The 27,723-nt window shown below is 36.4% G+C and overlaps 1 protein-coding gene across 12 annotated transcripts in view; it reads left to right on the forward strand.

The window, feature by feature from the left end:
* Positions 1-27,723, forward strand: part of CACNA2D1 (calcium voltage-gated channel auxiliary subunit alpha2delta 1) — a 415,542-nt gene that overhangs the window by 222,686 nt on the left and 165,133 nt on the right. For all 12 annotated transcript variants that reach the window (XR_014578635.1, XM_083821360.1, XM_083821361.1 and 9 more), the window contains one exon: positions 17,111-17,240. Coding sequence is in view for 11 of the 12 variants with exons in the window: in XM_083821360.1 (XP_083677486.1) it covers positions 17,111-17,240 (130 nt within the window). In the remaining variant the exon portion in view is untranslated. The remainder of the gene's footprint in view (positions 1-17,110; positions 17,241-27,723) is intronic.

Here is a 27,723-nt window from a genome sequence, read left to right on the forward strand (position 1 = left end):
AAAATAAAACGTCCCACTAATATAGCTTAAAATGGACAGGCTGTTGGGCACTTGTGGGTAAGGAAGATATTCGTAAAGACTGATTTCATCCTAGAAAGCCTATCTCTTTAGTCTGTAGTCAACAGAAGGGTTGGTATATAGCACACAAAATGATGCCTTTGCTCTAGATTGCCCTTTAGAGTAGCCCACCTCCATCAGCCAAATAAAGAGAGAGGGGAGGGGAAGATTAGTCCTCCTGTAGCTAATGGTAAGCCCACATCAGGGTCTCTAACAGCTTCCATCTGGGTTAAACTGTCAACAGGATGATTAAGTAGCACTGTGTTGGAACTCTGAAGGTACTCACAAGCCCTACTAGCCCTTACAGTCTATACATATATTACCTTATGTATACTTTCTCTTAAATTGTACCAGATCTTTTAATTATGGAAGATTTTTAATTAGTTTTTCTGAAATGGGTGAGGCAACTTAGGTGGGACATTTTTTTAGAGACAGATTTTACTAGAGTCATCTCTGAAACACTGGCTAGTAAAACTGCTGCTGCCATCCATTTTTAGTCTCTAATAAATTCATACTTTCTGTTCTTTTATGCTGTGAGCCTTTATTTAATCACAAGACATGATAGTGTCTTTTTCTATAAGTAAAAGTAGGAATAACTAGTAGCAGTAATTTACTTACTAGGATTATGTATCTAAGCTTAAACTAGTCACTGTGTTTACCTCTATTCGGTTTATTCTGAGTTAGGTGTCCAACACCTAAAGCTCAGCTGAATTGCTTCTAGATGTGTGTTTCTCTCTTTTGACCAGGTTACTGTAATGGAGCCTTTTAAATCTTAAGTCTTTGATGCTGGAGAATTAGAAGAAATTCATCTTGCAGGTCCTGCCTCCTAGCCTTCATTTGTCTCCACTCATCCTTTAAAATCGTAGCTTTACCAGAACAGTCCTCTAATGTGAATTGTTAATATTCTTCAGTGAATTTTGCTTCCTTTCTTCTTGTTTATGTACCACATTCAGAAGATCCTTCTCTCTCATTTTTAATCTGCAGTCGAGATGAGCCTTTTTGAACCTAATGACTGCATTTGCTTGGACTTTAAAGAAAAATAAGCATGTGAAGACCAATCATTCTTTGGCCTTTGGATTTCTCAGACTCTCAGATAAAACAGTCAATTTGTAACCTCTTAGTCCATCAATCAGTAATATACCTTTGTGCTCTTTATCCTACAACAGCAATTAGATTCTACTTGCTCATTTCCCCCCACAGTGCTGTAATACGTGAGCACTTCATGATAATTAATGGGTTTTATCCTCACAACAAGGTAAGAGGTATTATATTCCCATTTTTCATATCACATTGGAAGATAATGGCAAAACTTGTAATTTAATATAGGCCTCTCAGGTTTTCACTCACTGTCCTATTCCCCAGAACCCTTTCAGTTTGATATATTGCAGTCTGTGTCATGCACTTTAATTTGCAGGTGTCAACTACTTGTGTCATCCAACTGTTTGTACAAGTGATGCGGTGCATGTATTGGATAACTGAGTCCAATCCATATTAGGATGCCCTTCTCTGTAAATTTTAATATTGCTTTGCCTGTTTCTCCTATTTTCCCTTCTTGTCTTTTGTGCTCCACCCTAGTTACATTTATCTTCACTGTTTACTCCTCTCCTCTTTTTCATACCGGTCTCTATTTTATTATGAGTGATTTTGTATCTTCTTTATAGAACCTATCTAAATTGAATTTGCCTGTTTTCATTTGTTCACCTATCCACTATGCATTGAAATGCTCAGCTGCTTAATTTTCATCCTTCCTTGATGAAAGAACTTCTCTCTGATCTTCTCTTTGCATCTTGTTCCTTTTCTACCTTTTCAGTGAATTTTCTTGTCATATTTTTATAAACTCCTTCCTGTACAAGATAAAACAGCCTAAGGAAAAACAGACTTTTTTTCTTTTTTTCTTTCTTCCTTTTTTTTTTTTTTTCCCAGTGATTTAACTGAAAGAACTAAGTATTACAAATAAACAAACAAATGTTTCTTTAACATTAAAGCAGTCATGCTTCATTGGAAGTTTACTGCACCTAGGTCTTACTCATTAGGCTTTAATTGAGAGCTGACAGATGTATCTCCTGGCAAGAGTTGTGTGCCTACTTAGCACCATTGATTTATTAGAGATTTCTGTAGTACAGTCCCATGTTAGATTGCAGTCATGATTAACAGCAGTACTCCTTGTGCATTGATCATGTATTAATAAGTAGTAGTAGCACTTTTTATTTTTATGTTATGGAATTAACACGAAAGCTCTGGAATTACAGTTCTCTCTGGACCATAAGTACGTGCACAAAATGTGGATTAACGCTGTGATTAGGGCCAACGTGTGGGTTCTGGAGTAAAGTGGAGCATGTATGTGGCTATTTTAAATATGAAAAACTTTTTTTTATTACTTTATGTAATGCAGGGAAAAATCCTTTAAAAATGGTATGCTGACTTTGCCTAATGGTTTAGACAGCATTTGTACATTAGTGACACCTTGTTATTTTTGAATAACATTTGAAACATTAGCTCTCCTTGAGATCAAAACTGCAGCATAAACACAGCTATCAAGTGCTTCCAAATAGTAAAGATGGGAAAAAATATATATATATATCTCTACATCAAGTTGAGAACTACTGTAAAACTAGGAAAGGATGATTATGTTTGAATAATAATCTCCAGAAAATTCTGGTGGATTTCACATACCACAATTTTGGGCATATAAATTGGAATGCATCACTTGGAGAACATAGAAAGTTATTTTAATAATCTTTTTTCCTCTTATTTCTAAGTATCTTTTTAGAAAACCCTAATCCTCATTGGGAAATGCAGGTCAGCTGTAACCTGTTCTCTTTCCATCCAACAAATGTCTGCATTTTAAAATGGAGAGCTGAGACATGAAAAAAAAATTATCAGGATTCTTCACCCTACTTGCTTGAGAGAGTATACATCTTATAACTCCCCAAGCCTTTATTTATTTATTTATTTATTTATTTTATTAAGTGTATTTATAGTCAAAGAAAATATTGGGCAGAAGTAAGCAGAGAATAGAATTATTATCTAGAGACACAACTTACCTTGGTCTGCCTGTTCAGTAGAAGAGGCACTGGTCATTTAGAGGCATGCTGTCAATGTTTTTGGAAATTTATTGACTCTTTCCATATATCCTTATACAAATATTTTTATTTTCTTCTAATTTATGGCATCCAGTAATGCAAAATTAACTCTGATTTGCACTTATGATTAATTTATTAAAAAGGAATCAGATAGTGAGACTGCCAGGTTTACTTGAAACCAACTCTGAACCTACTTTGGATTTGATACCTGGTGATTTATAGTTTTCTGGTATTAGTGAGCAGGAGTAAATTTAAATTTGGACTGATTTAGATTAGATATGGTATAGTGCAGCATGGTTGTTCACTGCTCAGGCACCTGGTACAGTGAGTTGACCCTGGTTAACAACCAAACACCCACGGAGAGCCCATCTTTTGCTCACCTTTGCAATGGGTTGAGGAGGAAATAGAAGGAAGGTGAGAAGAGTCATGGATCATGGTAATGACAATCTAATAGGGAAAACAAGGCTGATGACACAAGCAAAGGGAAAAAAACAAGAAAAAAACAACGTATTGACTACTTCCCATGGTATCTGGTCATTTCCTAGAAAGCAGAGCCTCAGCACTATAAAGATTACTGAGGAAGGTACCATAATCATGGAAATGCCATAACCATGAATGTTCCTCCTCCTTTCATGAGCTTTTGTTGTTGAGCACAATGTCATGCAGTATGGGATATCTCTTGGGTCAGTTTGGGTTGGGTCTCCCAGCTCTGTCCCCTCCCAGCCACCTGCCTGCCCCAGCCTATTCACCGGGGAGCATGAAGAAGAAAGAGAAAGAGCTTTGACCTTCTTCAAACACTGTTCAGCGACAGTGAAAACTTTGGTGTGTTATCAGCAGTATTTTAGCAACAAATCCACTGCACAGCACTATAGTGGCTGCTCTGAAGAAAATTACCTCCGTTCCAGCCAGATGCAATACAGCTGGGATGTAGACAGTTCAATCAAATGAGAGTAGAGAACATTCATTCCAAACGTTAACCATTTTCTTTATATTTTTTTTTTCACATTTTTAATGAAAAATAGAAAGCAGTGTCTTCTGAAAACCCTATTAGCACATCAAGTTGAGCAGTTGCCTTACTCAAACATCCCCACACATTCGTTCTTACTGAGCTCAGACCAAAAAGGCCAGAATTTTTAGCTTCTAACAGCAGAACTCAGGAATTTGCAGGCATTTCGCTTTATAACATACACTGAAAAAAGGTAGAGTAATTTGATTTATTGAGCATGTAACATGTTTTTTTAGCTGGGCAGCAGAAAAGAAGGGGTTCCTCTGTAAGCCAGCATGCCAGGAGCTGCAGATTGGGTCAGGTGGAGCCCTTGAGGCTCCTGAAGACACTCAGTTGGCAGAAGGGTCTTGAGCTGGAGCAGGGCAGATTGGGCAGTCCAGGGATCAAGTCTCGGAGGTAACAGCTGTAGAGAAACTTTTCTTGAGACAAGGAGGGTGATGCTGGGTTTCTGCAAGTCCAACTGTCAGTTGCTGGACTGAAAAGTGACACCGAATAGAAAAAACTCCCCTGCGAATATAGAGGAAGATGCAGGAGTCATTGTTCTCATTTATGAGATGTTATTCTTTCGTTATATTCTATATATTATAGATACCTATGATATACTGGATATACTAGAGGGAATGACCTCAAGTTGCGCTAGGGCAGGTTCAGGTTGGAAATGAGGAGACATTTCTTCTCAGAAGGAGAAGTCAGGCACTGGAACGGGTTGCCCAGGGAGGTGGTGGTGTCACCATCCCTGGGGTTGTTCACAGAAAGGTTGGACCTGGTGCTTAGGGACATGGTTTAGCGGGTGACATTGGTGGTAGGGGGATGGTTGACCAGGTGATCTTGGAGGTCTTCTCCAACCTTAATGATTCTATGATTCTATGATCATAGAATATACTTACTTTGATACAAAAGGGATATAATTTCCACTGGAATTAATATATTTGAAAAAAAGAACTGATATAAAAAGTTGGATTCATGTTTTATCTTTTTTATGCAATCAAATAATTGTGTTTTGGGGGTGCTGTATCTCTCGCACTGCAGTCTATAACAAAGATAATGTTTATGATTAAAATATACTCCTCTTGCTATGGTGAATATGTGGAAAAATCCTGTTATAATATAGCACTAAGCATCTTCCGTATAGCCTATGGGGAGGAGGAGTAAGCAGGCAAACCATGGGTTGATGTTCTTTGGCCTTACATCTGCTGTTCTTCACATTTATGTAATAGGTCTTACTATTCCTATTTCTAGTAATTTCATGGTAACTTGACTTCTGAGTCTTTTAGGAAAATACATACACCACTGTTTTTGTTGTGTACTTTCCTCTTTCATATTTGGAATCTGGCACTACCATTTCTAACATTGTGATGTGAATGCCGTATTTTGGAAAATGAGCATTTGAACTGACAGTGAGTGCCTGACCGACATTAGCTGCTTTAGTACCAAAAGGTTTTGGACTTTTCACTGAGGAATATGTGCCTTTTACCGAGTGTCATTGAGAGAGATGTTGGGTTACTCCATTTCAAGGTATTACAGGAAAGCTTGAGTCCAGCCCACAGGGAGAGAAGGCATCCCTTTGAGCTTCCTGTTGAAATTATAATCATCTGTTGCCACAGGGAGCAAGAGTTTCTTTCTTTCTTTCTTTCTTTCTTTCTTTCTTTCTTTCTTTCTTTCTTTCTTTCTTTCTTTCTGGTTAAAAAAACTAGGTGTCAGGTTTATATTCCTTGATTCAAATTTGCACAAGTCTACCCTTCTCCCAAATGAGTACATTTTCAAGGCTGGAAAGAAAAATACATGATAATGAAATATATGACTGCCCCAAAGCTACCTCCTACTTGTGAAACAGAGTTATGAAATAATAATAGCAAGAGTGATAACTGTAGTTGTCAATGTCCTAAAAAGATGAGGAAGTTCTTAATGCAGAGAATCCTGCCTTGAAGGCAGATTTGCACAAAAGAGCAGTGCTTGAAGTCTCCCCATGGAGGCTAAGTTTGTCACATCACAGATCAAAATTCAGCCCTAAAGGCAGTGATTCATCAGTTTAATGGAAAATTGCTTCCTTGAGGATATTTCGTACTAATATCAAATGCATGACTGCTAACAATTACAGTGAATGCAGTGTAATTGTTTATTGGTAAATAAAAGCAACTCAAAAATCTGAATTTGTTATGGAGTGTTTATAATTATAAGTAGTGATTTCTAGTGAGCTCTGTGTTGCCTAGTTCTAGATAACAATGCTGTGTGAACATTTTGACATGTCACCTTTAAATGTGCTGGTCACATTGTTTTTTTTAAGTGGTACAAAACAAAAAAAAAAGCCTTAATCTGACATTTTCATATGGTCGACTGAAGGCGGAAACAGGATTTGAAAGCTGCAAGTCATATCAAGAAACCTGTAATAGAGCACATACAGTATTTTAGTAAGTATTAAGAATCAAGATAACTAAATCACAAATACTTTAAGTCATGTTTACAAATTTGAGAAGTGTAAAAAAGGAAAAATAAAATGTGCCGATATCTGCGTCGTCTGTGGCTTCTGCTGGTCTACTGCTTACTCATAATGTCAAATGAAACGAATGGCCAAATGAGCTCTTCATCATTTGTATGGCTGAGATAAGAGGTAGATATTATTATTGCAAAATTGTCTTTAATATTCATTTTGTATATGGGACAAAGGAGACACACTAAATTCTCCATTCTGGAAATACACAGTTATTATTAGTTGATCAGGAGATTAACATGTAACCTTACTTTCCTCAGAAGTCCTGAAATGCTACATTACTTGGAGATATAATACCGTATTGGCTTACTTGGAGATGCTTTCAGGGTAGTTTATCATCCCGAATATATCCCAATACAGGAAACAATACATGCATTGCACTGTTGTGGGGTCTTCAGAGAGTTCTCTGTGGTTTGATTTATCTGCAGTGCAGTTCCTCAGCTGTTTCTGCTTTGCCCCTGAGTCTGCAAAAGAGAGTATTTCTGAGCTAGTCAAAACCATCTGCAGAAGGCCAGATCACATTCCCTGGCGTTTCCACACGCAACATGCTCTGTTCCCGTTACCTCTGGAGAATGGATGAAAACGTAGTAGATTGAAGCATGTAACTATATCTCGTATAAAGCATTTCATTTTTAGATATGTATAAACTGATGATCAGTCTATTCCACGAAGTGTAAGGTTTTCTTATTGTATCCAGCGTTAATCTTTTCTGCAGTTCTCTACATTAAAACCCCTAGTTTCCTTTACTTGCCATAAATATGGCTAAGCAGCTACAGACGAGCGTTTCAGACTCGAAGCCTCTTGTTTTATGCAAAGTCATTTACACTGCAGTTCTGCACCTGCATCACGTCTTTCGAGACTTGGGCTGAATAGGAAATAATCTGGGGCTTAGGTTCAGAAACACTTCTTGCCCACCTGGCTGAAAAGGGCCACCTCTGCTTCTGCTTCTTCAGTTGTCTTCTGCCTTCTAGACTTTCTGAGTGTTGGTGTGTGAAAAAGTGAATTACAGCTAATCCTGCAGCTCTCTTTACAGTGTGCATTGCTGGTAACTTTATTTTAATCCAGTGAGGAATCACAGTTGTCCAGACATTAAAACTTTTGAATTTGGCTTCAGCTGACCTTTTACAAAGGTATTTTCTTTTGCTGACAGTTTCTGTGAGTTCTTGCAATATCTGAAAGCTGACCTGTTTCTTCTTCCTTTTTTTTTTTTTTTTTCTTTTTCTCCTTTCATTTTCTTTTTCTGATGTGCTTCTCTTCTTGGACAGAATGCCCTTCTAAAATTCCCCTCAGTCTCTGTGAATGTCATTCTTCTAATTTGTTGCATTTTTAAGTTTTCACCATACTAACATTTTTTAAAACCATATATACTTGCAGATATAACTGTATTATGGCAGTTAACTCAAATTATGATACTTTATTGAGTCTGCAGGGAAAGTCTATGGTCCATGTGTAACTCAGAGGTCAGTGTGTGGCTTTGTGTTACCTAATGCTTTTTATCTACCTAGATACAGCTGGCATTTAATTAGTGAAAAGCTGCATTATATTTATGTGAGCATGAATTAGTGAGTGATGTTTGTATAGTGTTTAGAGCCCCATTAGTCTTAACTCAGAGAATCACAGAAAAAATTAGATAAGGAGGATTTCTGGAGGTCATGTAGTCCAACCTCCTTCTCAAAGAGGGCTTTACTGTTGTTAATGTTGTTATTGACACAGAAGACTGACAAATTAAGAAGAAAGAGCAACAGCCAATTGGTATGCTGTGAGATGTACAAAATCTGGACTCCAACCAGTATGATGAAGATAAGAATGTGCTGTGAAACAGGATCAGTCGATGGCTTAGCAAAGCATGGCAAAGACAACTGCATCAGATGAAAAAATCAGATTAATTAAATGTTCACAGTCAGTGGGTATTATGACTAATTCCTGATGAAGCATTAAGATGATTTAACAGTTCTTATTCTCAAGGGATATTATCTTTAATCAGATGTGGGGGTGGTGAAAGATGGTGCAATTTATTCCAATAAAAGTAGAATAGTTCCTACTTTGGACGTTGTATAAAAAATCTAAATTATCCAGAATGCATTTTGGTCTTGGAACTGTAGATGATCGGGTATTCTGCAGGACTTTTGGCTACAACCAATATGCGTTGTTTATTTTTATTTATTATATTTTCTTCTTTTATTATTGTTAGTACTTTAATGGGATGTGAGTACAATGATTTGAAGGAGGCTATGGATTAAAAAAAAAAAGCAACAACAATTTGCTGGGTCTTTTCTGAACTGTTTGTAACATTTAAATCAGTTAAGATGTGCTTTTATACTAACATGACTGTACATATATATTTATATTCCTTATGGTGTCTAATGACATCATCTTGTCCAGTCAAGCCATAGCCAAAGTCAGACCAGTCTAGGGCTGAAGCAGTTAGCTTACCTAATACACGATACCTTAGGGGATGGCAGGAAAATCACTCCTAGTGACCACCCTGGTCCTAAATCCCTGAGTTTTCTTAGAGCATCACCCAATATAGAAGAGAACCAGGTGAATTTGAGAGTTTCAGATGGGTTTACACGTCATGACCCCGAGCTCGTGACCAGGATGTGCTACCCAGGAGAGGTACGGAGATGTTGCCTGAGCCTGCAGGGATAGAATTAGCAAGGTCAAAGTTCAGCTGGGATGGTCCACAGGATCAGATGGGATTGATCCAAGGGTGCTGATGTCATTATGAGGCAGCTCTCCATCATCCTTGAAACACTGGGAGAGGTTCCTGATGACCGGAGGAAAAAAAAAAAAAAGTCACACATCTTTAGGAAGATAAATGTCTTATGTGCCTAAATGTTTAAAATATGTATTTAATTTTGCCTGCCCTTGTAGTTAAAGAGAATATTGGAGATGGAATAAATTAATTTTTACATATTGATGTTACAAAAGCAAACTTTACTTTGAGGTGAAGATCAGCTATAATCTGTAACAATGAGAAAACAACATAACTTTCAATTGTGGTTTGATTATTAAATAAGAAATCAAGATTTCAACATTAAAAATTGTGCCAGTTTTAGGAAAGAAAAGCTGACTGCATAGGTCTCTTTAAAATAAATTCCGTTAATTGCTAATATACTCTGGTGACTTCAGATTTTCAGTCCCCTATCCTGATGCCTGATCTACTCTCCCTAGCCTCAACTTGTTAGGGCACTTGCAAAATAGAGTCTGTCTTTTTAAATCACAAGCACGTGTACGGTGGCATGCTTGGGTAGTTGTTCATCATGTTGAAAACAGGCTGACTCTTTCATTTTCCTCCTCGCAAAATTTTAGAGAAGTTTTATTTAATGATTTGCACAAGGATAAGTCCTGTGGATATGATTTTAAATAAAATCGTGGTATCAGTCCTTTTAAAGTTTATCTTGACAACATGGGTGAAAAAAATGCAGGTATAATCATTAGCAAGTGCAGTTATAATTTTCATTAACTCCTTTATAATTTTTTTTTTCATTCTAAGATTTTTTTTAGCTTATTGCCAAATGATTTCTTATGTCTTGAAAATGTTCCATGTAATAAGAAATCAAGAAAATAGTTTTATTATTGTTAAGAAACTAGAATTCCCTGAGTCACAGTTATTTAAGGCACACTCATAGATTGAATATTAGCTCTTTCAGCCAGTGGATTTGAAAAACTTTGTTTTAGAACTCTCTCCAAATGAAGAAATTAGGGAAAAAAACAAACAAACAAAAAAACACACAATCCTTTTCATCTGATCCTTTATAATGGGATTCACAGTTCTGCTACTGCAGGCCAGAATTTCCACGTCCTTATGTTTGATAAGTGAATTACATCAAGGATTCATTTATTCAAGAAACCATATATTTCATGATGCAATGAGTTTGGTGAGTAGGTTGAGATACAAAGAAAAGGGAAACACTACAATGATTGGGATATATAATATTTTGTGTACCTAAAAAGTCTCATCAGAAGCTGCAAACCATGAATGTCTGATAAGGGAATGCATAAAGCAGGTTTTGAACCGTCCATAAAAAAAGAACATAGTTCTTTTTTAGAAGAGTATACAGGGACAAGTCTATGAGAAGATATATAGAAATGATTATCAACAAAGGATAGTTTGCATTCAGAGAAATAACTAAAGAGGCAAATAAATGCTTTTTAATTAGTTTGACTCTGAGTTTGGTACATGCTAAATTATTCAGTTGGCAGAACGCTGAAAATAAAATGACTGCTATAAAATAAATACATTTTTTTTAAAGAGGTAAGCACTCAGTCCAGAGTTCCATTAATTTTCTTACTGATATCCAATAACCAACTGCTGATTTCAAAGAATATGGAAACATTTAAAGCAGTGTATACATTCTAAATAAATTATCCTTGATCGTGACATACTAGCATTTCCGAATGAAAATATTTCCCTGTATCTTATGCCACCCAGGCCCTATATATTATGTTTAACACCTCTGTTGTCTAACAGAAAGAGTAAGAATCTTTAAGTTTGAAGCCAAATGTTTTCTTACTACAACTCTTGGTAGAGTTTTGTCATTAGGAGCCTAGAGTAGACAGAAGGATGACAGTTTATTTAAAATCTTAATGTAGCCACATAAAGACTGCAGTCACCCACTGACACACAAACAAAAATGAAGGAAACTGTTTGCAGTTCTGTCACAACCACCTAAATTCCATTTGGCAATTTTCCCACTTCTGGAAAATCACATATATTGAAAGGAAATAAATGAAAAAAAAAAAAAAAAGTTTTCAGAAAGCAGTGCAGTTATTAAATTCCCTAAAATGCTATTGGGAATTTTGTAGCTGTTGGAAATGTATTCTAGCTGCCTTTTTAAAATGAATTTCAGTGTCATATCCTTAGAAAGGCGTTTCCCATCCTTTCCTTTCTGCAGTTGGCATTGTGCTTCAAGCAACTTCATATTTTACTCTCCCCATCAGCCCCAGCTGCAACTTTTTAATGGGTCTTTTTAAAGCAACATTACAGGGACTGCATATATAGTTCTATTGGATTATGTTATTGGGGGAATATAAAAACAAGCCACCAAAACCAATTTTGAGTAAGGGGAGTAATAGCTGAATGAAGAGAGAATATGAGAGCATTTATTTCTAAAGCATAGATCTATGAGTGGACAAAAAGTAGCGTAGGCAGTGAGACTCTACTGTTTAAAATTTTTACTTGTAGAAATTTAAACAGATATTCGGAAATCAAGAAGGATCAAAATCCTAGAGATAAAAAAAAAAAAAAAAACCTTGGAAATCTGCAAGGAAAGATAAAAGGGAATGACGAAGGAAGAATTCTGGCTTCTCTGGACCCATAATAATTCTAATTCCATCTGTGCATTCATTCTCTAAAATGTCATTGTAGAGTAGAGACTGAGGTTTATGCAAAGCACATTCCCTAGATGCTAGGGCAGTCCAAAATACTAGCAAAGAATTCCTTTCTATTTTACATAAGCATGAAAAGTAGATGCCTTTGTTTCTTGCTGGATGTCTGTTCAGCAATTATCAAAAGGAAATCTACTTCCTGTTCTGTTGTTCTGCTGCTAAAACCGCTTTGATGCTTTCAGCAACTTGTACCTCATTTCTGAAAACAGTCTGCCTTCAGAAAAAAACTGAAGGTTTCATTTAGCTTTTTGTTTGTTTGTTTGTTTCACTGGTGGTATTAATGAATGAAAGCTGCTTTCTGATCTTCAGTTTTAAGCACCTATAAGAAGCAGAAAAAAAAAGTGTTTTGTATTTACAGAGAAAATACTTCTAATTTATACAGTAAAACAGTGCTTTTCTACTAAATGAAAATGTACTAGTATAGATACAAAGTCCACTTATTTTCATATTGCTATGATGGTTATATGGGGCTTGGAGCAACCTGGTCTGGTGGGAGGTGTCTTTGCCCATGGCAGGGGCGTTGGAACTGGGTGATCTTCAAGGCCCCTTCCAACCCAAGCCATTCTGTGATTCTGTGATGATAAAAAAGTAACTGAATGCTGTGAAACAGAATCGGGATACGTTTAGGTGCAGCGAAATGGGTAGCTAAACTATGTCTAAATTCCTAGAACTGGTTTTGTTTCATTTTCATTTAATGGTAGTTTGCTTTGCTATGCACATCTTTCTGTGATACTTCTTGGCATAAAGCTTCCAGTTGCCATATGAACATAAATTAGTTTATGTTCACAAAGCCCTTGAGAGAGCCGTTGCATTATTTCAAGTATGTATTTGGCTTATAAAATCACGGTTGGAATCACTGATTGGAAGATAACCTCCATTTTATGTTAGATCATGCCATAAGTGATTTAGCCAAGATCACAACGAATGTCTACAGAAAAATCCACTTTACATGAATCTTAGCTGCAATATCATTTTCCCTTTATTCTGAGAGAGAACAGCAGACACATGGAAAAAAAAAAAGATTAAAAAAAAAAAAAGAAAAAGAAAGCATTTAAATTGCACAAATGTGAACTTAAAGGAGAAATGGCTTTTAACAGCTTTACAAGGAACAGAGAAATGGTTCTGGAGATTCATTTCAGAGAAATGAATAAACTATTTTGCTGACTGTCAGTGGTAGGTAACAACGTAATTCAATAAATGAAGACCCGGTTTGAATAGACAGAAAATTAATCTTCAGTCACGATCTCATGTGGGATTTTCCTGTGCCAATATTGATTACATTTCAGTTTCTGACTTGAGAGAGAAGTTGTTTGGAGTTGGATTTTAATTACGTTCACATGCCAGATTACTTTCCTTCAGAACAGGTGTTTTGCTACTTTCCTGAAAACAAAGTTTCAATCGTTATTAAAATTGTAATAACCAGTGCAGCAATCTAGTCAGGCTTTTGATAGAAATACCAGATGTAAACAATTATTAACATTGGGGTTTTTCTTTTTCATCTTTCCTAATCCTTCTTTTTCTAATACAAAAGTAGTTTACTTATATTTCATATATTTGGCAGCTGAAAACTAAATAGTTTTTACTATATATAGAAGGATCCACTACAAACATGGAATGTGTAAGGCCTTGCACAGCATTAGTGTTGCTGGCCAAGAGGTGTTTACTGAGTGCAATGCTGATTTGCCTTCAGTGTTTCTGATACTTGCCTGTTGTGTGTAGATCTCTTTCAGACACCTTTAGATTTAATAGCAAAAATAATGCCGTGTGAAGGGAACTACAGAGCTTTTAGAGGATTTCACCATTTCTGGGTTTGTGGGGCAGACATATACATGGTTTCATAGTTGTATATCACAAACTCCTCCCACAAGGTCAACAACAGGGATGTAAAAGGTTCTGGGTTATTATAGGTAGTTCTGGTAGATTGTCTGCCCTGCACCATGGTCACAGAGCTAGTTATAAAATGCAGGTGAGTCACTTAAATTGAAATAATAATAATAATTGAAGAGTTTTTAGATGCATGTTCTTGTTTCGGTGTTGTGGTATATTGGTATGAAGAATAGAATCTCAGTCTTTATACTAGGCATTGTTTTGGGGGGACTTGGTATGTGCGCTGTTGTAAATGTGGGAAATAGACTTTGTATTTGAAACTTTAAGGTGTTCAGGTGGATTACTTAAGTTCTTTCAGTTTCACCGAAGTTAGTCAAATGTTGGTAGCAGACTTGAAGCTTCTTCCATAGCACATGAGTTACAGAAAAGACTGAAGGCTAGTACCTATTACTCAGAGTGAAAGTCCAAGCACTGATGAAAGTTTAATGTTCAGATGCTTCAGAAATTTAAATAAAAAATTTAAATGTACTGGAGTATCAAAACCTCTGTCCAAGACCTTATAGTATGGACCTTATGGTTTATCCCCTTTCTCTTTCTGTTCCCCCTCCCTCTAAGCATTCATTGTGGAAAATTAATTGGAAAAAAATCTTATGACACCAACTGATTGTGGTATTTCATTGTAATAATATGGTGTGATGGCCCCCATTTTTTTTTTCCTGAAGTGTTTTGTGAAAGTAACAGGAGATTGCAGTTGTTGGTACTAATTTCAAAAATAGTGTGTTATGTTTTCTTTAATCAATTGGTTTGCAGGCAGGAGAGAAATTTTCTTACACGAATGATTGATTGTTGAGACTGCATTTGCAGAATTAGACAAACTCATTACCTTGAGCAGCATGAAGCCAAAAGATAACGTGTGAAAAGAACTCCAGAATTTGCTTAATGTTGCACAGCATTCCAGTTCTGGGAAATCAATCAATCAACCAATAAATAGTGTCTAATATTGTAGGAATAATAATAATAATAAAGTAAAAAATGACCCAAATTGCATTGCCTAAAGTTATCATAATGCTGTGTCATTTCAAATTATAGCACATACCAACTATTACTGATCCTGGCTCCAGTTTACAAACTTCAAAGTAAGCTGTAATGGTGTTACCTTCTGGTAAAGTTAAGCAAGTGGCATACTGGATCAAGACATTCCACGTTGCATGGTACAAGCATTTCCTGTTTTTCCACATCCCAAAGCTAAAACACTACTTTCTTAGAACCATCTACACACAGAATTGTTCTATTCAGAAGTCCTCTGGCAGCCTCCAAACCTCCAAACATCAAGTAGATGTGTCTACTAGAATTATGAATGAAAATAGCCTGCAGGAAAGTAAAAGGCATCATCTTGCCTTAGGTTTTCCAAGGAGAATGATGTTGTTAAGTAATTAGTGCATTGTATCAATTTAGATTATTTAATGTCATAATACACATGAATTAGAAAGATCATCCCTTACTTTGAGTATTCAGACTTGTGGCTTCCCTTCTGTCTCATCCATCAGAGCTGGGTTAAGTGATAAGTAACAAGCTTAACTTCCTAGCATAAGATATGGTAGCTATGCTGCATTTAAAAAAAAAAAAAAAAAAAAAAATAGTCAGAATTAGTGCCCACTTTCTTTTCTTCCGGAAGTTTAATAGACTTGCATTGTGATATGTAGCTCACCTAATTCTAGACAGCTATGTTACAGGCACTTACATCTAGGGTAATTGCCCTAGGGCTACCTTTATTGTTGATGGAAAGAAGGAGGCACTTCGAAGACACGAGTCATGTCATAGGAAAATAGGTATCTAATTAAGATGTGATGAATTGTACTCTAAAAGTGTCCATTTTTCTTCATTGACTGCGAAGGCAGCCTGAGGTGATTAACTCACATGTAGACTGCTGTGTTGTTGAAATCAGTGGATGCCACTGTTTGGATGAGTTCTGCCCTTAGTGTTTCCAAAGGAAACCACCTCTGAAACCCATCTGATACTGCTGCTTACTTCAGGCAGCATTTGAACCTATACTTACAATAACATTTTTCCATGGTCCTGTGATGAAGCAAATGAGGAAACTGCTGTTTAATTAGGATATTTTGTGGGTAAATTGAAATTCAGCTGTCTATATTGATAGAGGGTAATAGACACAGTGAAAGTATATAAAGAATAGCCTCAGCCCATGTATGTGTGCCTGGCTCATCAGATAGATGCTTCTTTGTCAGCACTATTTTTCAAGTATATTAATTTTTTTAAAAATGATGACTTTGTAGTATTAAAAAGATCTGTATAACTGCCTGCAATTGCTGGCCTAAGTAATCATTTGGTATCATAACTGACTCATTATTGATTTAAGCAGCAGTCTGCTCATGCCATGGAGAGTCCTGTTCAAACTGCAGCTGAGCCAGATGAAGATATTACCCCCTCCTCATTGATCTTCACTACCTCTTTGGTTTCCATACTTCATACAAAATTTTTAGCTGAGTTTAAAAAAAAAATAAAAAAGTCTGTTTCGCAATTTTTTTTAAACCTAGTCCAAATGACTGAGTGGATTGTAAGGAATCAAGAAACAGTGGTGCAGACAGGTGAGGGAGGATGGAAACCTGAGACAGGCAGGTAGTGCTGAGCACCTGAGTGTTTGGGAGCCTTTCCACCCAGGCAGCTGTAGCCAGAATAGTACATGACATTTCCTCAGGACTTATTAGTAACATAAACCAATTAATAAAACGTGTGAAAATCAGAACTTATGAAAAGTCTTCATTTCCTGTCTCTGTCTTGTGTGTGCATCACTGTTTCTCAAAAATATATTTATGAAATATACATTACTGGTATCGTTTTAGATTTGTAATTTAAATATATAATCTAAAGAAATAAAATTGAGATATTCACTATTTAAATTTAAGATTCAGTACAAATTATTACAAGTAATAAAGGATAATGTAGTTGCCTTTCGTTATGGGTGTAAAAATTCCATGCGCTTATGAAATTAGGTTTATAAGGTGTTAGGCTCTCATTTTCCTTTTGCAGCTTTTCATTTCACCGAGTTCCATTGGATGACTTGTAATTCATAATGAATTATACACAAGCATTTCTGGACCTGAAGCAAATAAATATGTTTATACAGAAATGCAAAATTTTAGCTATAAGAGAAAGTCTATGAGTCTGTCATGTAAAAAGAGGAATTGTTTTTAGCATACCTTGTAATATTTTGTACTTCATATGTCTTTCTTTAAAAAGCCTGAAAAGAATGACACTGAATCTGGCAGCCAGAGAATCAGACCAGTATTTGAAGAAGATCCTGTTTTCCGACGGCAAACGTCTTACCAACATGCAGCAGTCCACATACCAACAGATATTTATGAAGGCTGTAAGTAGCATGTGAACAAAGTGATTTTACTATAATATTAAACTTATTATTTGTGTCCCATTCTTCAAAGAAAATAACTTCCACACCAATTTTTCATTTCTGTTTTCAGTACAGATGTTGAGACTGTCTTTTTTCCTTCCTTTAATGATGCTTCAGATATATGCTCTATTAGGCATATGATTCATCTTATGAGTTAGGTGGAGCCATAATTAAAGAGAACTATTAGAGAAGGATCTGAATTTCCAAAATTGAACTGGAGGTGAAAGAAAATTCTTACATATTTTGATTTTCATATCCATTCCTTCTCTGTGCTGTGTTCTTACTTAATATAAATAATTCTTGACAGTTCTTTACATGGTTTTGACCTCAGGCAGAGATGAGTACTGAAATCATTTTTAAGTGTCCCAAAAGCATATACGGTTCAAGCAAATAACATTCTGTGCAAGATGGTAGTACTTACATTGTATGCAGTACATTTCCAGAATTGTAGTAACAGATTAGCATAAAATTTGAATAAACTCTTTCTAAATAGTGTTAAAATGAAATCTATTTACACACATATATTGCAAAGGAGTCTGTAATTGTAACAGTATTTCATAATTTGGTATTTAAGTTATCTTTCAGAATGAAAGTAATTTCTTTTTTTCTGGGTTCATTGTATAGAAAAAAATCTTTATCCATTAAGAAGACATTTCAGCATTCAAAATGGCTGCATAATTTTAAAAAGAAGGGAGGAAAAATGGAATAGGATCCACATTTTTTAAGTTCATTGTTTAGGGTGCTAATTTCAACTATGCAGCCTTTCTCCTCTTTCAAAATCTCATCAAGAAGAAAGAGACCCTGATGTGACCTGAGCTCTTTAAAATTCATGGCCACCATTCCTTGTGGCTTACATAAATGACACAGGGATGAAAATGGAAATGTCAGTGTGATGGGGTAAAGAATCATAGTAGCTGGTATTCTTATATGGTGTGCTTGAATGACAGACCTAGAGGATTACTCTGGGATTCTGGCTTTAATAAATGGTAAAGTGCACCTTAATTGCAGGATTACAGGGAAGAGACAGGCCATTTCCTTTGCTTTTTTATTTTATTTTATTTTTCAGAGTATTGATACTTTGCTGTTAAACTGTTACAAAATCTTGTCTGTAATCATAAGGATTTTTTTAGCACCATGTAAACTTTAATATGATTGTCATCATAACACTACGTAAAATATTTTGTTGTTCTGTCCAATTTAACACTGTAGGTAGTATTCTTAAGAACACTTATGTCCCTTAAAGCAGTGCTACTATAAAAAAAATAAAGTTACTATAAATATATATATAATATGTATATATTATAATAATAATATATATTATATATTTTCAATCATAAATATATATTTTTATATATAAATATATAAAAATAAAGTTATAAAAAACAAAGCTACTATAAAAAAATAAAAAATAAAAAAATATAAAGCAGTGTTACTATACAGACCCCTTAACCTAAAAATGAAGATGGACTATGACTTCCATAGGAGAGGTGCAACTTTAGTATCTAATGAAATGATAATCAAACATGGAAATGTGAATTTCTTGAGAGAGGTATTTGCACGTGCAATATATATGGATCACGAGAAATTCATGATTGTTTGGGTCTAGCTATCATGTTAACTACCAAAGATGTGGTAGTTAAATGCCTAACATGCTAAGTAACTAGTGAGTTTGATTCAAAGAATGGGAAGCCTAAGAAAGTATCGTCAGTAATTCTGTGTCAGCCAAAGCCTTGGATAGGGTAGTAACTGGCTAACTTCTGCTCACACAGCTACAGATGGTGTTTTCAGAGATAACAAGTTGATACCACCTACAAAAAAATGTGGATTTCATATCAATAAACACAAAATTGTCACCAGGTTTATTTTATAGTGTCAAAATTCATATATCATCTGAAACACAGGGAGCAATTGGAATGTAGTTATCCAACAATAGATTTTTAAAACTAGAGTTTAATTTTCTCAAGCAATATCATCTGCAAGAAATGTTTATGACCCAAGAGAGTGATAACCTGTCTTGAACACTTTTGTAATTTTCCTTCCTGTTCACATTAAGTAAACTGTCATTTTTTGATAGAGATTTCAGTGACTACTACAGTAGGAACAGTTGTACATTTTTAAAATAGTTTGTAATTTCTCCTGTGAAATTATGAATGTGTGGATCCACCCGCTCCTAACTCTCAAATGGTGTGCCACCTATTGAAACCTAACAAACTAGTATGTGGTATAAAATAACGTTCTTTGGTTAGCTACATATACTGTGATTTGCTTAATTTGAAGGCCATCAGCATCCTGGCTTGTATAAGAAACATCATGGCCAGCAGGTCTAGGGAAGTGATTGTTCCCCTGTATTCGGCTCTGGTGAGGCCACACCTTGAGTACTGTGTTCAGTTTTGGGCTGCTCGCTACAAGAAGGACATGGACGTGCTCGAGAGAGTCCAGAGAAGGGCGGCGAAGCTGGTGAGGGGTCTGGAGAACAAGTCTTATGAGGAGCGGCTGAGGGAGCTGGGATCGTTCAGTCTGGAGAAAAGAAGGCTCAGGGGCGACCTTATTGAACTCTACAGGTACCTTAAAGGAGGCTGTAGCGAGGTAGGGGTTGGTCTGTTCTCCCACGTGCCTGGTGACAGGATGAGGGGGAATGGGCTAAAGTTGCGCCAGGAGAGGTTTAGGTTGGAAGAGCTTCTTTACTGAAAGGGTTGTTAGGCATTGGAATGGGCTGCCCAGGGAAGTGGTTGAGTCACCATCCCCGGAGGTCTTTAAGAGATGTTTAGATGTTGGGCTTAGTGATATGGTTTAGTGGAGGACTTGTTAGTGTTAGGTCAGAGGTTGGACTAGGTGATCTTGGAGGTCTTTTCCAACCTAGTTGATTCTATGATTCTGTGAATACAGCAATGCCTCTTTTATTTCACCATAGAAATATAAATCATAAAACTACATCCATTCACTACATCGAGGTTATTACTTTGTCACTTATTTGACTGCAGAAAGAAATATCATGAAACCTATTTTTCATTTCTCTTCTGTGTTTCTGGTGCCAAAGCCTTGGTGGAAAGACGGAAAAGTCTAGGGAATTTGTTCAGCTTGTATCTGAGGATTATAATCCCACTGCAAGAGAGATCAACTCCAGTAAAATGGACCCAAATTGGGCTTTTAGTTCAGTATTTTTCAAGAGTTCTGTTTAGGTCTTGAAATAAAATCAATGTGCTACTTAAAACAGAACAGACCCTCAGGACAGCTTTCTAATACATGCACTGAGAATTAGTCATGCATCTCCTGTTAATAATAACAGAAGTTTCATTTCCAAATCCCCAGTGAAACTGTACCCTGCTTATCCCTAAGCAGAATATGGGAACTGCAGGCCAGAGGAAATCCAAAACACAAGGCAAGTCAGGCTAATCTGCCTGGTGGATACCACCGTATATTGTCCTCCTTGCCTGAGATGGATAACGTACAGATGCATAGTGCTACAGTGGTTGCTCTAGGTAGAGGTCAGTGCTTTTGTTACAGGTTTAGAAAGGGTGCTGGGCAAAGCACAAGAACAAGGGCTGCTTTTTTTTGGTGTGGTTACTCCTGCTTCATTTCCCCTGAGTCAGAAATTTAAATGTTACTTCCACATGTCACTGTTTGATTATCACTGAAGAGTTTGATTAAAGTGTCAGATTGACGATGCTTACATGTGGAGAATAATATGTCTTGAACACGATGACTTCATTTTGAATATGTTTGGACAGCTACCAGCATAAGAAAGACTTCCCCTGCTCAGAGTCTATTAGAACTGTCATAAACAGAGTTACAATTAAAAGATGGATTCCATAGCTTAATGATCTTAAAATATAAATACTGTTTGTTCATATCATTCTTTTATTGGGAGAGCAGTCAAAATTTTGCTGCTCCTTAAAATCTCCTAGGATGTGTGTTGTTTTTTAATAATGGGTTTGATAGTGGGAATCAGTTTTGTAGTGGTGCATCATATTTGTGAATATTCAGTTGTTGATAAAATGTTTTGACATAATAGTGCTTAGTGTGGGGAGGCAATCAAAACCTTTAGAAATAACTTACATTTTCTGTTTTGATGACTGACTTTTATTATCATCTTTGACAGGAATTTCTATAGTTTTGAACAATTTCTGAAAATGTGGGGTATCTCAGGCCACAAGCTTGTAATGAACATAAGGGGATTACTGTCCATTCTGTTTTATTTGTTTATTTATAATATTTTCAATCATTTTAATCAGTGAGATATTTGTGAAAAAATGCAGAGTGAAGTGGACCTTTAAATGAATTTTCAGTGTTAGCCTGTTTTAAATACCAAACACTATGGCTTGGGGTAAGTGTTAAGCAAATGTTAGTTACAGCTAAATCCCTAAGTATTCCTGCCTGGCTGGTTGAATATTAAACCTGGAAGGAAAATACTGATGCATAAGCCTAAACAAAGAGCTCTAGGGTCAGTATAGCTTTTTATGTTCTCACAATTACGATTTAAATTATTATTTTTATCCAAATAGCTTACTAAAGCTTCCTGAATGAAAATGTTTTTACATAAGCAGCAAAAAATAGCTTTTTTTAACTTGATGAAAGTGCTTCCTTCTCTCAGAATTCAGAAGGTTGAACAACTTGAACGCTACCCTCCCTCATGAGGCATTTTGGTACTTGGATTACATTAGTTTTATTGGATGATCTAGCATAAATATGCATGACATCAAGTTTACCATGATTTCTGTCTTAAATTTTCAAAGTTTCAGATGACAAGGTAGGATAAAGAAAGATGGTTTTGTAACCAACCTTAATTTATTACTTCTTGAAAAACCTAATTTTGTCAAAAGAAACCAATCTTGTATACCAGCTATAGATGACAAAAAACAATACAAAAACATATAGTATTTTTATATCATCCTAGATTATTTTGGAAGATTGTGCCTGTTCCTGAGTTATTACAGATAGACACAATGCTGCTAAACTGTCATCTTTGCTTAAACAAAAAATTGATATCAGTACATCTTGTATAAATCTACAGATAGATGGTGGTAGAACATTTTGATGTTTCTGTACTGTATGTGTTTGCTTTTCTGTTGAAGCTGAGAACTGTGAGGGGTGCATGAACGGTGGGACCAAAGAACAGAAAAGGCAGGAGGGTGTCCCTCATTTAGTGGCTTCATAAACTATTGTAATGTTGATGCATCAGGTGATTACTGAGGAGGCCAAACCAGAAATCATCCGTATCATAAGAACTGTAACCAACTCTTGTTCCTCTTGGAGAACATCTGTTCTAGATGCCCCCTGACAGTGATACCACAGCCATTATTTCATTTTTTTTTCCTGTGCTCTTGCTTATTTGAAATCTGTAGTAAGGCTGGTTATTAGCTTGAATTGTAAATGTTTCTAGGTGTTGCCTCACACTATTATGACTTGGCAGAGTCATAATCTACCAGTATATGGTAGACAGAGAAGTTTTACTTTCTAAATGTCAGTATGAACAGCCAAATATGTTTCTTTTTTATTTATAATTATAGATCACAATTTTGATTTAACTTTCAAGTTTAGGTGAGTGCTGTAACTCATATATGGAAGAAGGAATGGAGGTTAAAGAGGAGTCTATTTTTCTTTCTCACTTATCTTAAATCCAGAGAAAGGTAAATTTATTTGTTTTGTTTGTTTGTTTGTGTTCTTTTTAAAAATAAGCAAAGCCAAACATTCTGAATTTGTGGGCCTTAGCTGTGACCCTAACTGTTTGCTGTGGGTTATTTCACAGTGAACCCATTGGGAACACTCAGCTACCAACCCTTCTATATTATGTCATTCCTGTTCTTTTAACTAGGAGTTCATCTACACGGGTCTTTGGCATGAGACAGTATTTTTAGATACTCAAAGGATATAATTTACTACTTGGTTGATATTTTTAACATCATGATGAGTTAGATGTGAGGAGCCATACCAGAAGTCAGCCCCATGAAAACTGGTTATTATGGTTTTTGTTTCAACAAAATAGAAATCCCTACAATGAAGAGATTTTTCAGGCCTTTTCTCTCCAAAGTTCTTTAATTTTGAAAACTCAGGATTTTAGGTAGAACGGTAGAAGGGTGCACAACATCATTGCATTCCTATTTTTTTTTAACTGTGTAAGATTAAATTGTGATGTTTGTAATAAAATGTGTGTAATAAATGTGGGAAAAATAATTTTCTGGTGAATAGAATGTGGAGTATCATCATCATTCTGTGTGGCTGCATTTCATTGCGTATTTCTTGACCATCAAATATGATATGTATCCAGAATTATCTTGGACATAATAGCAAGTCCAGGGTTTCCAGTATTTGTTAGGCTGCTTGACGGAGTAATACATGTTTAAGCTCTATATATTGCCAAAATCTATTTTGGGAGCCAGATGATTACTGCTGCTCCTCCGATCTCTTTCCATTGCTTCTGCAATATTTCCCCTCTTATGTACAGCTTGGAATAACAATTAGTATTGAATCCTCTTGTACCAAGATGGGAAGTTTGGCTCTGCAGTAAGGTTGGCCATGTTCTTCTGGTAGTAATAGCTAACAGAGAAAATTGCATTTTAAAATACAGACTGCAAACCAGAACACTCTGAATTTCAGTACGTCTTTATTATTTGTTGTGGTTTAACCCGGCCGGCAGCTAAACACCACACAGCTGTTTGCTCCCCCTCCCCCCTCCCTCTGTCCTAACTGAAACCAGGACATTATTGGAAACATTTTTTAAAAAAGACAATTTTTAAAAAGATTGCAATCGATTCTGGTGTGTGGAATTCTCCCTATGCAGAAACCAGTGCAAGGATTCATGATGTCATAAGTCTGGTTTAGCTTTGCAAAATAGGTTGATATGGAGTGTATTTGTTGTCTCAGCTTTGTATTTGTCCTCCTTGAAGGGAAAACCTTTTTTTTCATCTACATTACCTGATAGATGGCTGTGAGGACGTGAGGGATGGCAGTTTTGTTCTTGAACCTGCTATATACAGTGAAGAATGACCATCAGGAGGTTACTCTGGCTTTTTGTGAGTGTAAATTCACAGCACATGCAAGTCCTTTAGGATTCACCAGAATCTTTGTATAATCATTTTTTTTCAAAACTGTGTCCAGAGAACTGTAAGGGAGTGTGGAAGGAAATATTTGTTAGCTCAAAATAAAACTAAATGTTTAAATGAGATTCAGTCTTTGCCAAATAAGTAGATGTGAAGTATGACTACTGTGTGGAAAACATGCTGAATTGCTTGAAATAATGTCTAGAAAAAAGATACTGATTCATGCTAGGCACTTGACGGGAAAAAATGAAAGGTGTTTGTCTAAAGGACCTTAAAACCTAATTTAAATGGAAGCATGAGAGGATTGATTTTTAGTTACCTTGAAAGTCTGTCAAGGTTTTGTTTTCCTTTCCAGTAAAGAATTTACTCTAAAACCACCCTCCCCCCGAATCCACTCTCCTGTACCTCCTCTCTTTGAGCGGTACAAGGGAGTGGGTAATGGGGGCGGTGGTCAGTCCCTAATGCTTTGTCTCTGCTGCTCCTTCATGGTTCACGGTCACTCTCTGCCCCTGCTCCACGTGGGGTCCCTCCCACAGGATGCCGTCCTGCCCGAACTGAGCCTGTGGGGGCTTCCCACAGACAGCAGCTCTTCAAGAACTGCTCCAATATGGGTTTGTACCACAGGGTCCATCCATCAGGAGCAAACTGCTCCAACTTGGGTCCCCCATGGGTGGCAGCTCCCCCCAGACCACCTGCTCCTGCGTGGGCTCCTCTCCACGGGCTGCAGCTCCGGCCCGGGGCCTGCTCCTGCGGGGGCTCTCCATGGGCCGCAGCTTCCTCGAGGCCACATCCCCCTGCTCCACCAGGGGCTCCTCCATGGGCTGCAGCGTGGAGATCTGCTCCGTGTGGCACCCATGGGCTGCAGGGGGACAGCCTGCTCCACCAGGGGCCTCTCCACAGGCCGCAGGGGAACTTGTGCTGCGTGCCTGGAGCACCTCCTGCCCTCCTTCTGCACTGACCTTGGGGTCTGCAGGGCTGGTTCTCTCCCATTTCTCATTCCTCTCTCCCAGCTGCTGTGGTGCAGCATTCCTTCCCCCCCCAGCCTTTCTTAAGTCTTCTCTTTCAGAGAGAGGCACAACCACTGTTGCTCACTGGCTTGGCTCTGGCCAGTGGCAGGTCCCTTTTGGAGCCAGATGGGGCTGGCCCTGATGTAACACGGGACCCTCCCTGAAGCCCCCCAGCTATGAAAACTTTGTCATGTGAGACCAATACAGTAATGAATTTTTTTTTTCTCTATTTTTTTTTTCTCTTTTCTCAAATGTCTTGGTGGTTTATCTTGTTTTTAATAGCAAATAGGTTTAATAGATTTACTATGATCTGAGTGTTGAAAGATTTCCCATTGGAAAGGAAATCTGTTTTTCAGCTTTGAAATTAAAAGAAGAATTTGAGAATTGTAAAACCCATTATTAAATAATTTTTTCCTCACATTTCAGAAATGTTGAATTTCTTGCTTGTAACACAGCTGCAAATTTTACTCTGTTAATGGCAGTCCAGCTATGAATTATGCCTTTTTTGCTTTTCCATTGACTAAAAATTACATCCCGGGGTTATTGGACTTCAGAAAAAAAAAAGAATGAAAGTTGTTAAATTATAGATAAATATACAGAAAATAAAAATTAAGATACAAGATATTTTATTCTGAAAAAAAAAATTATACATTGCATTAGATTAAATATTAAAAAATAAGTGGAAGAAAATAACTAATAAATATGGGTAAGGTTTAAACCTCTTGACAAATGCAGGTGGGTAGTTTACCAAAAAAAAAAAAAAAGTGGGTGAATGAATGCATACTGTAACTGTAGCATCTATGTTAGCATGTTATCCAGCATTGTACTTATTATTAATATTTTGAAAGGAGCATCGCCTTCACAAGTGATATGTTTTGGTTTTAGTTTTGAAGTCAGGAGGATAGATAATCAAAGGGAAAGACAAGGAACAGTTTTCATGTAGATGTGTGGATTTGAATATCCTTGGAGGAAATGGCTTTTTGTGTGTATGTCCAATATTCAAAGCCTGTAGAGCTTATAACAACACAGAGAATATAACTTAAGGATGTGGTTACTATCCTTTTATTCAGCTTTACTTGTCTTCATTCTTTCTGCTGTATAAATTCATTTTCAATCATAATTACTAAGAAGGAATAATGCATAATTTTATCATAAGGCATTTCTCTAGCAAAGTATAAATCACAGAATTTTTCCCACTATTGGGGGATATTTCTTGAAGTTTGGACAGTGTAATTTAAATGCTGGCATTTCTATTTATTTATTAAAAGAATATTTAAATAGTTAATACTACTCAACTAGTAATTTTCTATTTGTACTTTATTCATATGTATTCATTGGAGAATAAATTACACTTTCTTCTGTGCATCATGAAGATATTTTGCATCAATCAATTTGAAATTCAGGTTAGATAGCTTCTTATTGTTTTGTATAGTGTGCAGATGTGTAGTTGTTTCTCGGTGTCAGTTTGTTTTACAACAAATTAGATATGGTTAATTTTTTTTTGCCTGACACTGGATCCTTTCAGATTACTGTTTCTATCAATAACAACGCATTGGTTTTAGTTTTTTTACATCTTGCCTTTCATGGATCTTTTCATTCTTTTATGTTTTTTTTTTTTCCTAATTTCCCTCTTCTTTTGTAGGAAATTCATCCTTAGAAAGTATTTAGCTCTTTTACAGTGGTACAAGCATCTATTTTAAAATGATGTCTACCACAGAGTAAAATGCAATTTTTACTTCTAATGTATTTCCCTCATAAATAGAAGATCCCAAAATGCATCTCTCAAAACGTATCCATAAAATACACATTTATCTTCATGGTCTTCTCACGCTCTTGTGAATCAGTATGTCCCTCTGTCTTTCCCTCACATTTTATTAAAAAAATGAATAAATTAGCTCTTAGGCATCTTATTCAGAACTTAATTTTCTTATTCTCCTGTTCAGAAAACACCTGTGTACCTTCAGTTATCTGTCCTCTGTCTTACCAGCTTTAAGATTTCAGTGTTTTCTCTAAGTGCATCTCTAGTCATTTTTCATATCCCCACTGGGTAATATTTCATATATAAAAGGCTTTTGTTATACTTCTCTTCAGGATGATGGACATTTTGCAGTCTTGGTGTCCTGTCATCTTTGGTGTGTCCTACTGCCCTGGAGTCTCCTCTCATACTGCCTCATTAACCAGTTATTTTCTTTTCCCCTTTTTTCCCTTCCTCCCCTTTTCCCCCCTTTTTCTCCATTTTACTTTAAAGAATGACAGCTTACAGACTTCCCAAACTCTCCTCCTCCTGGCACCTCTTTGGTTGTCGTTTGATTTTCTCTAATAATTGGTTATTTTCCAGGATATAAACCTTAAAAATATATATCAACAATTTTTAAATAATGTTCCTTTCTGTCCTTTAAT

Source organism: Anser anser (genome assembly GCF_964211835.1).
Source record: "Anser anser genome assembly, chromosome: 1".
In the NCBI taxonomy this organism is placed as follows: Eukaryota; Metazoa; Chordata; class Aves; order Anseriformes; family Anatidae; genus Anser; species Anser anser.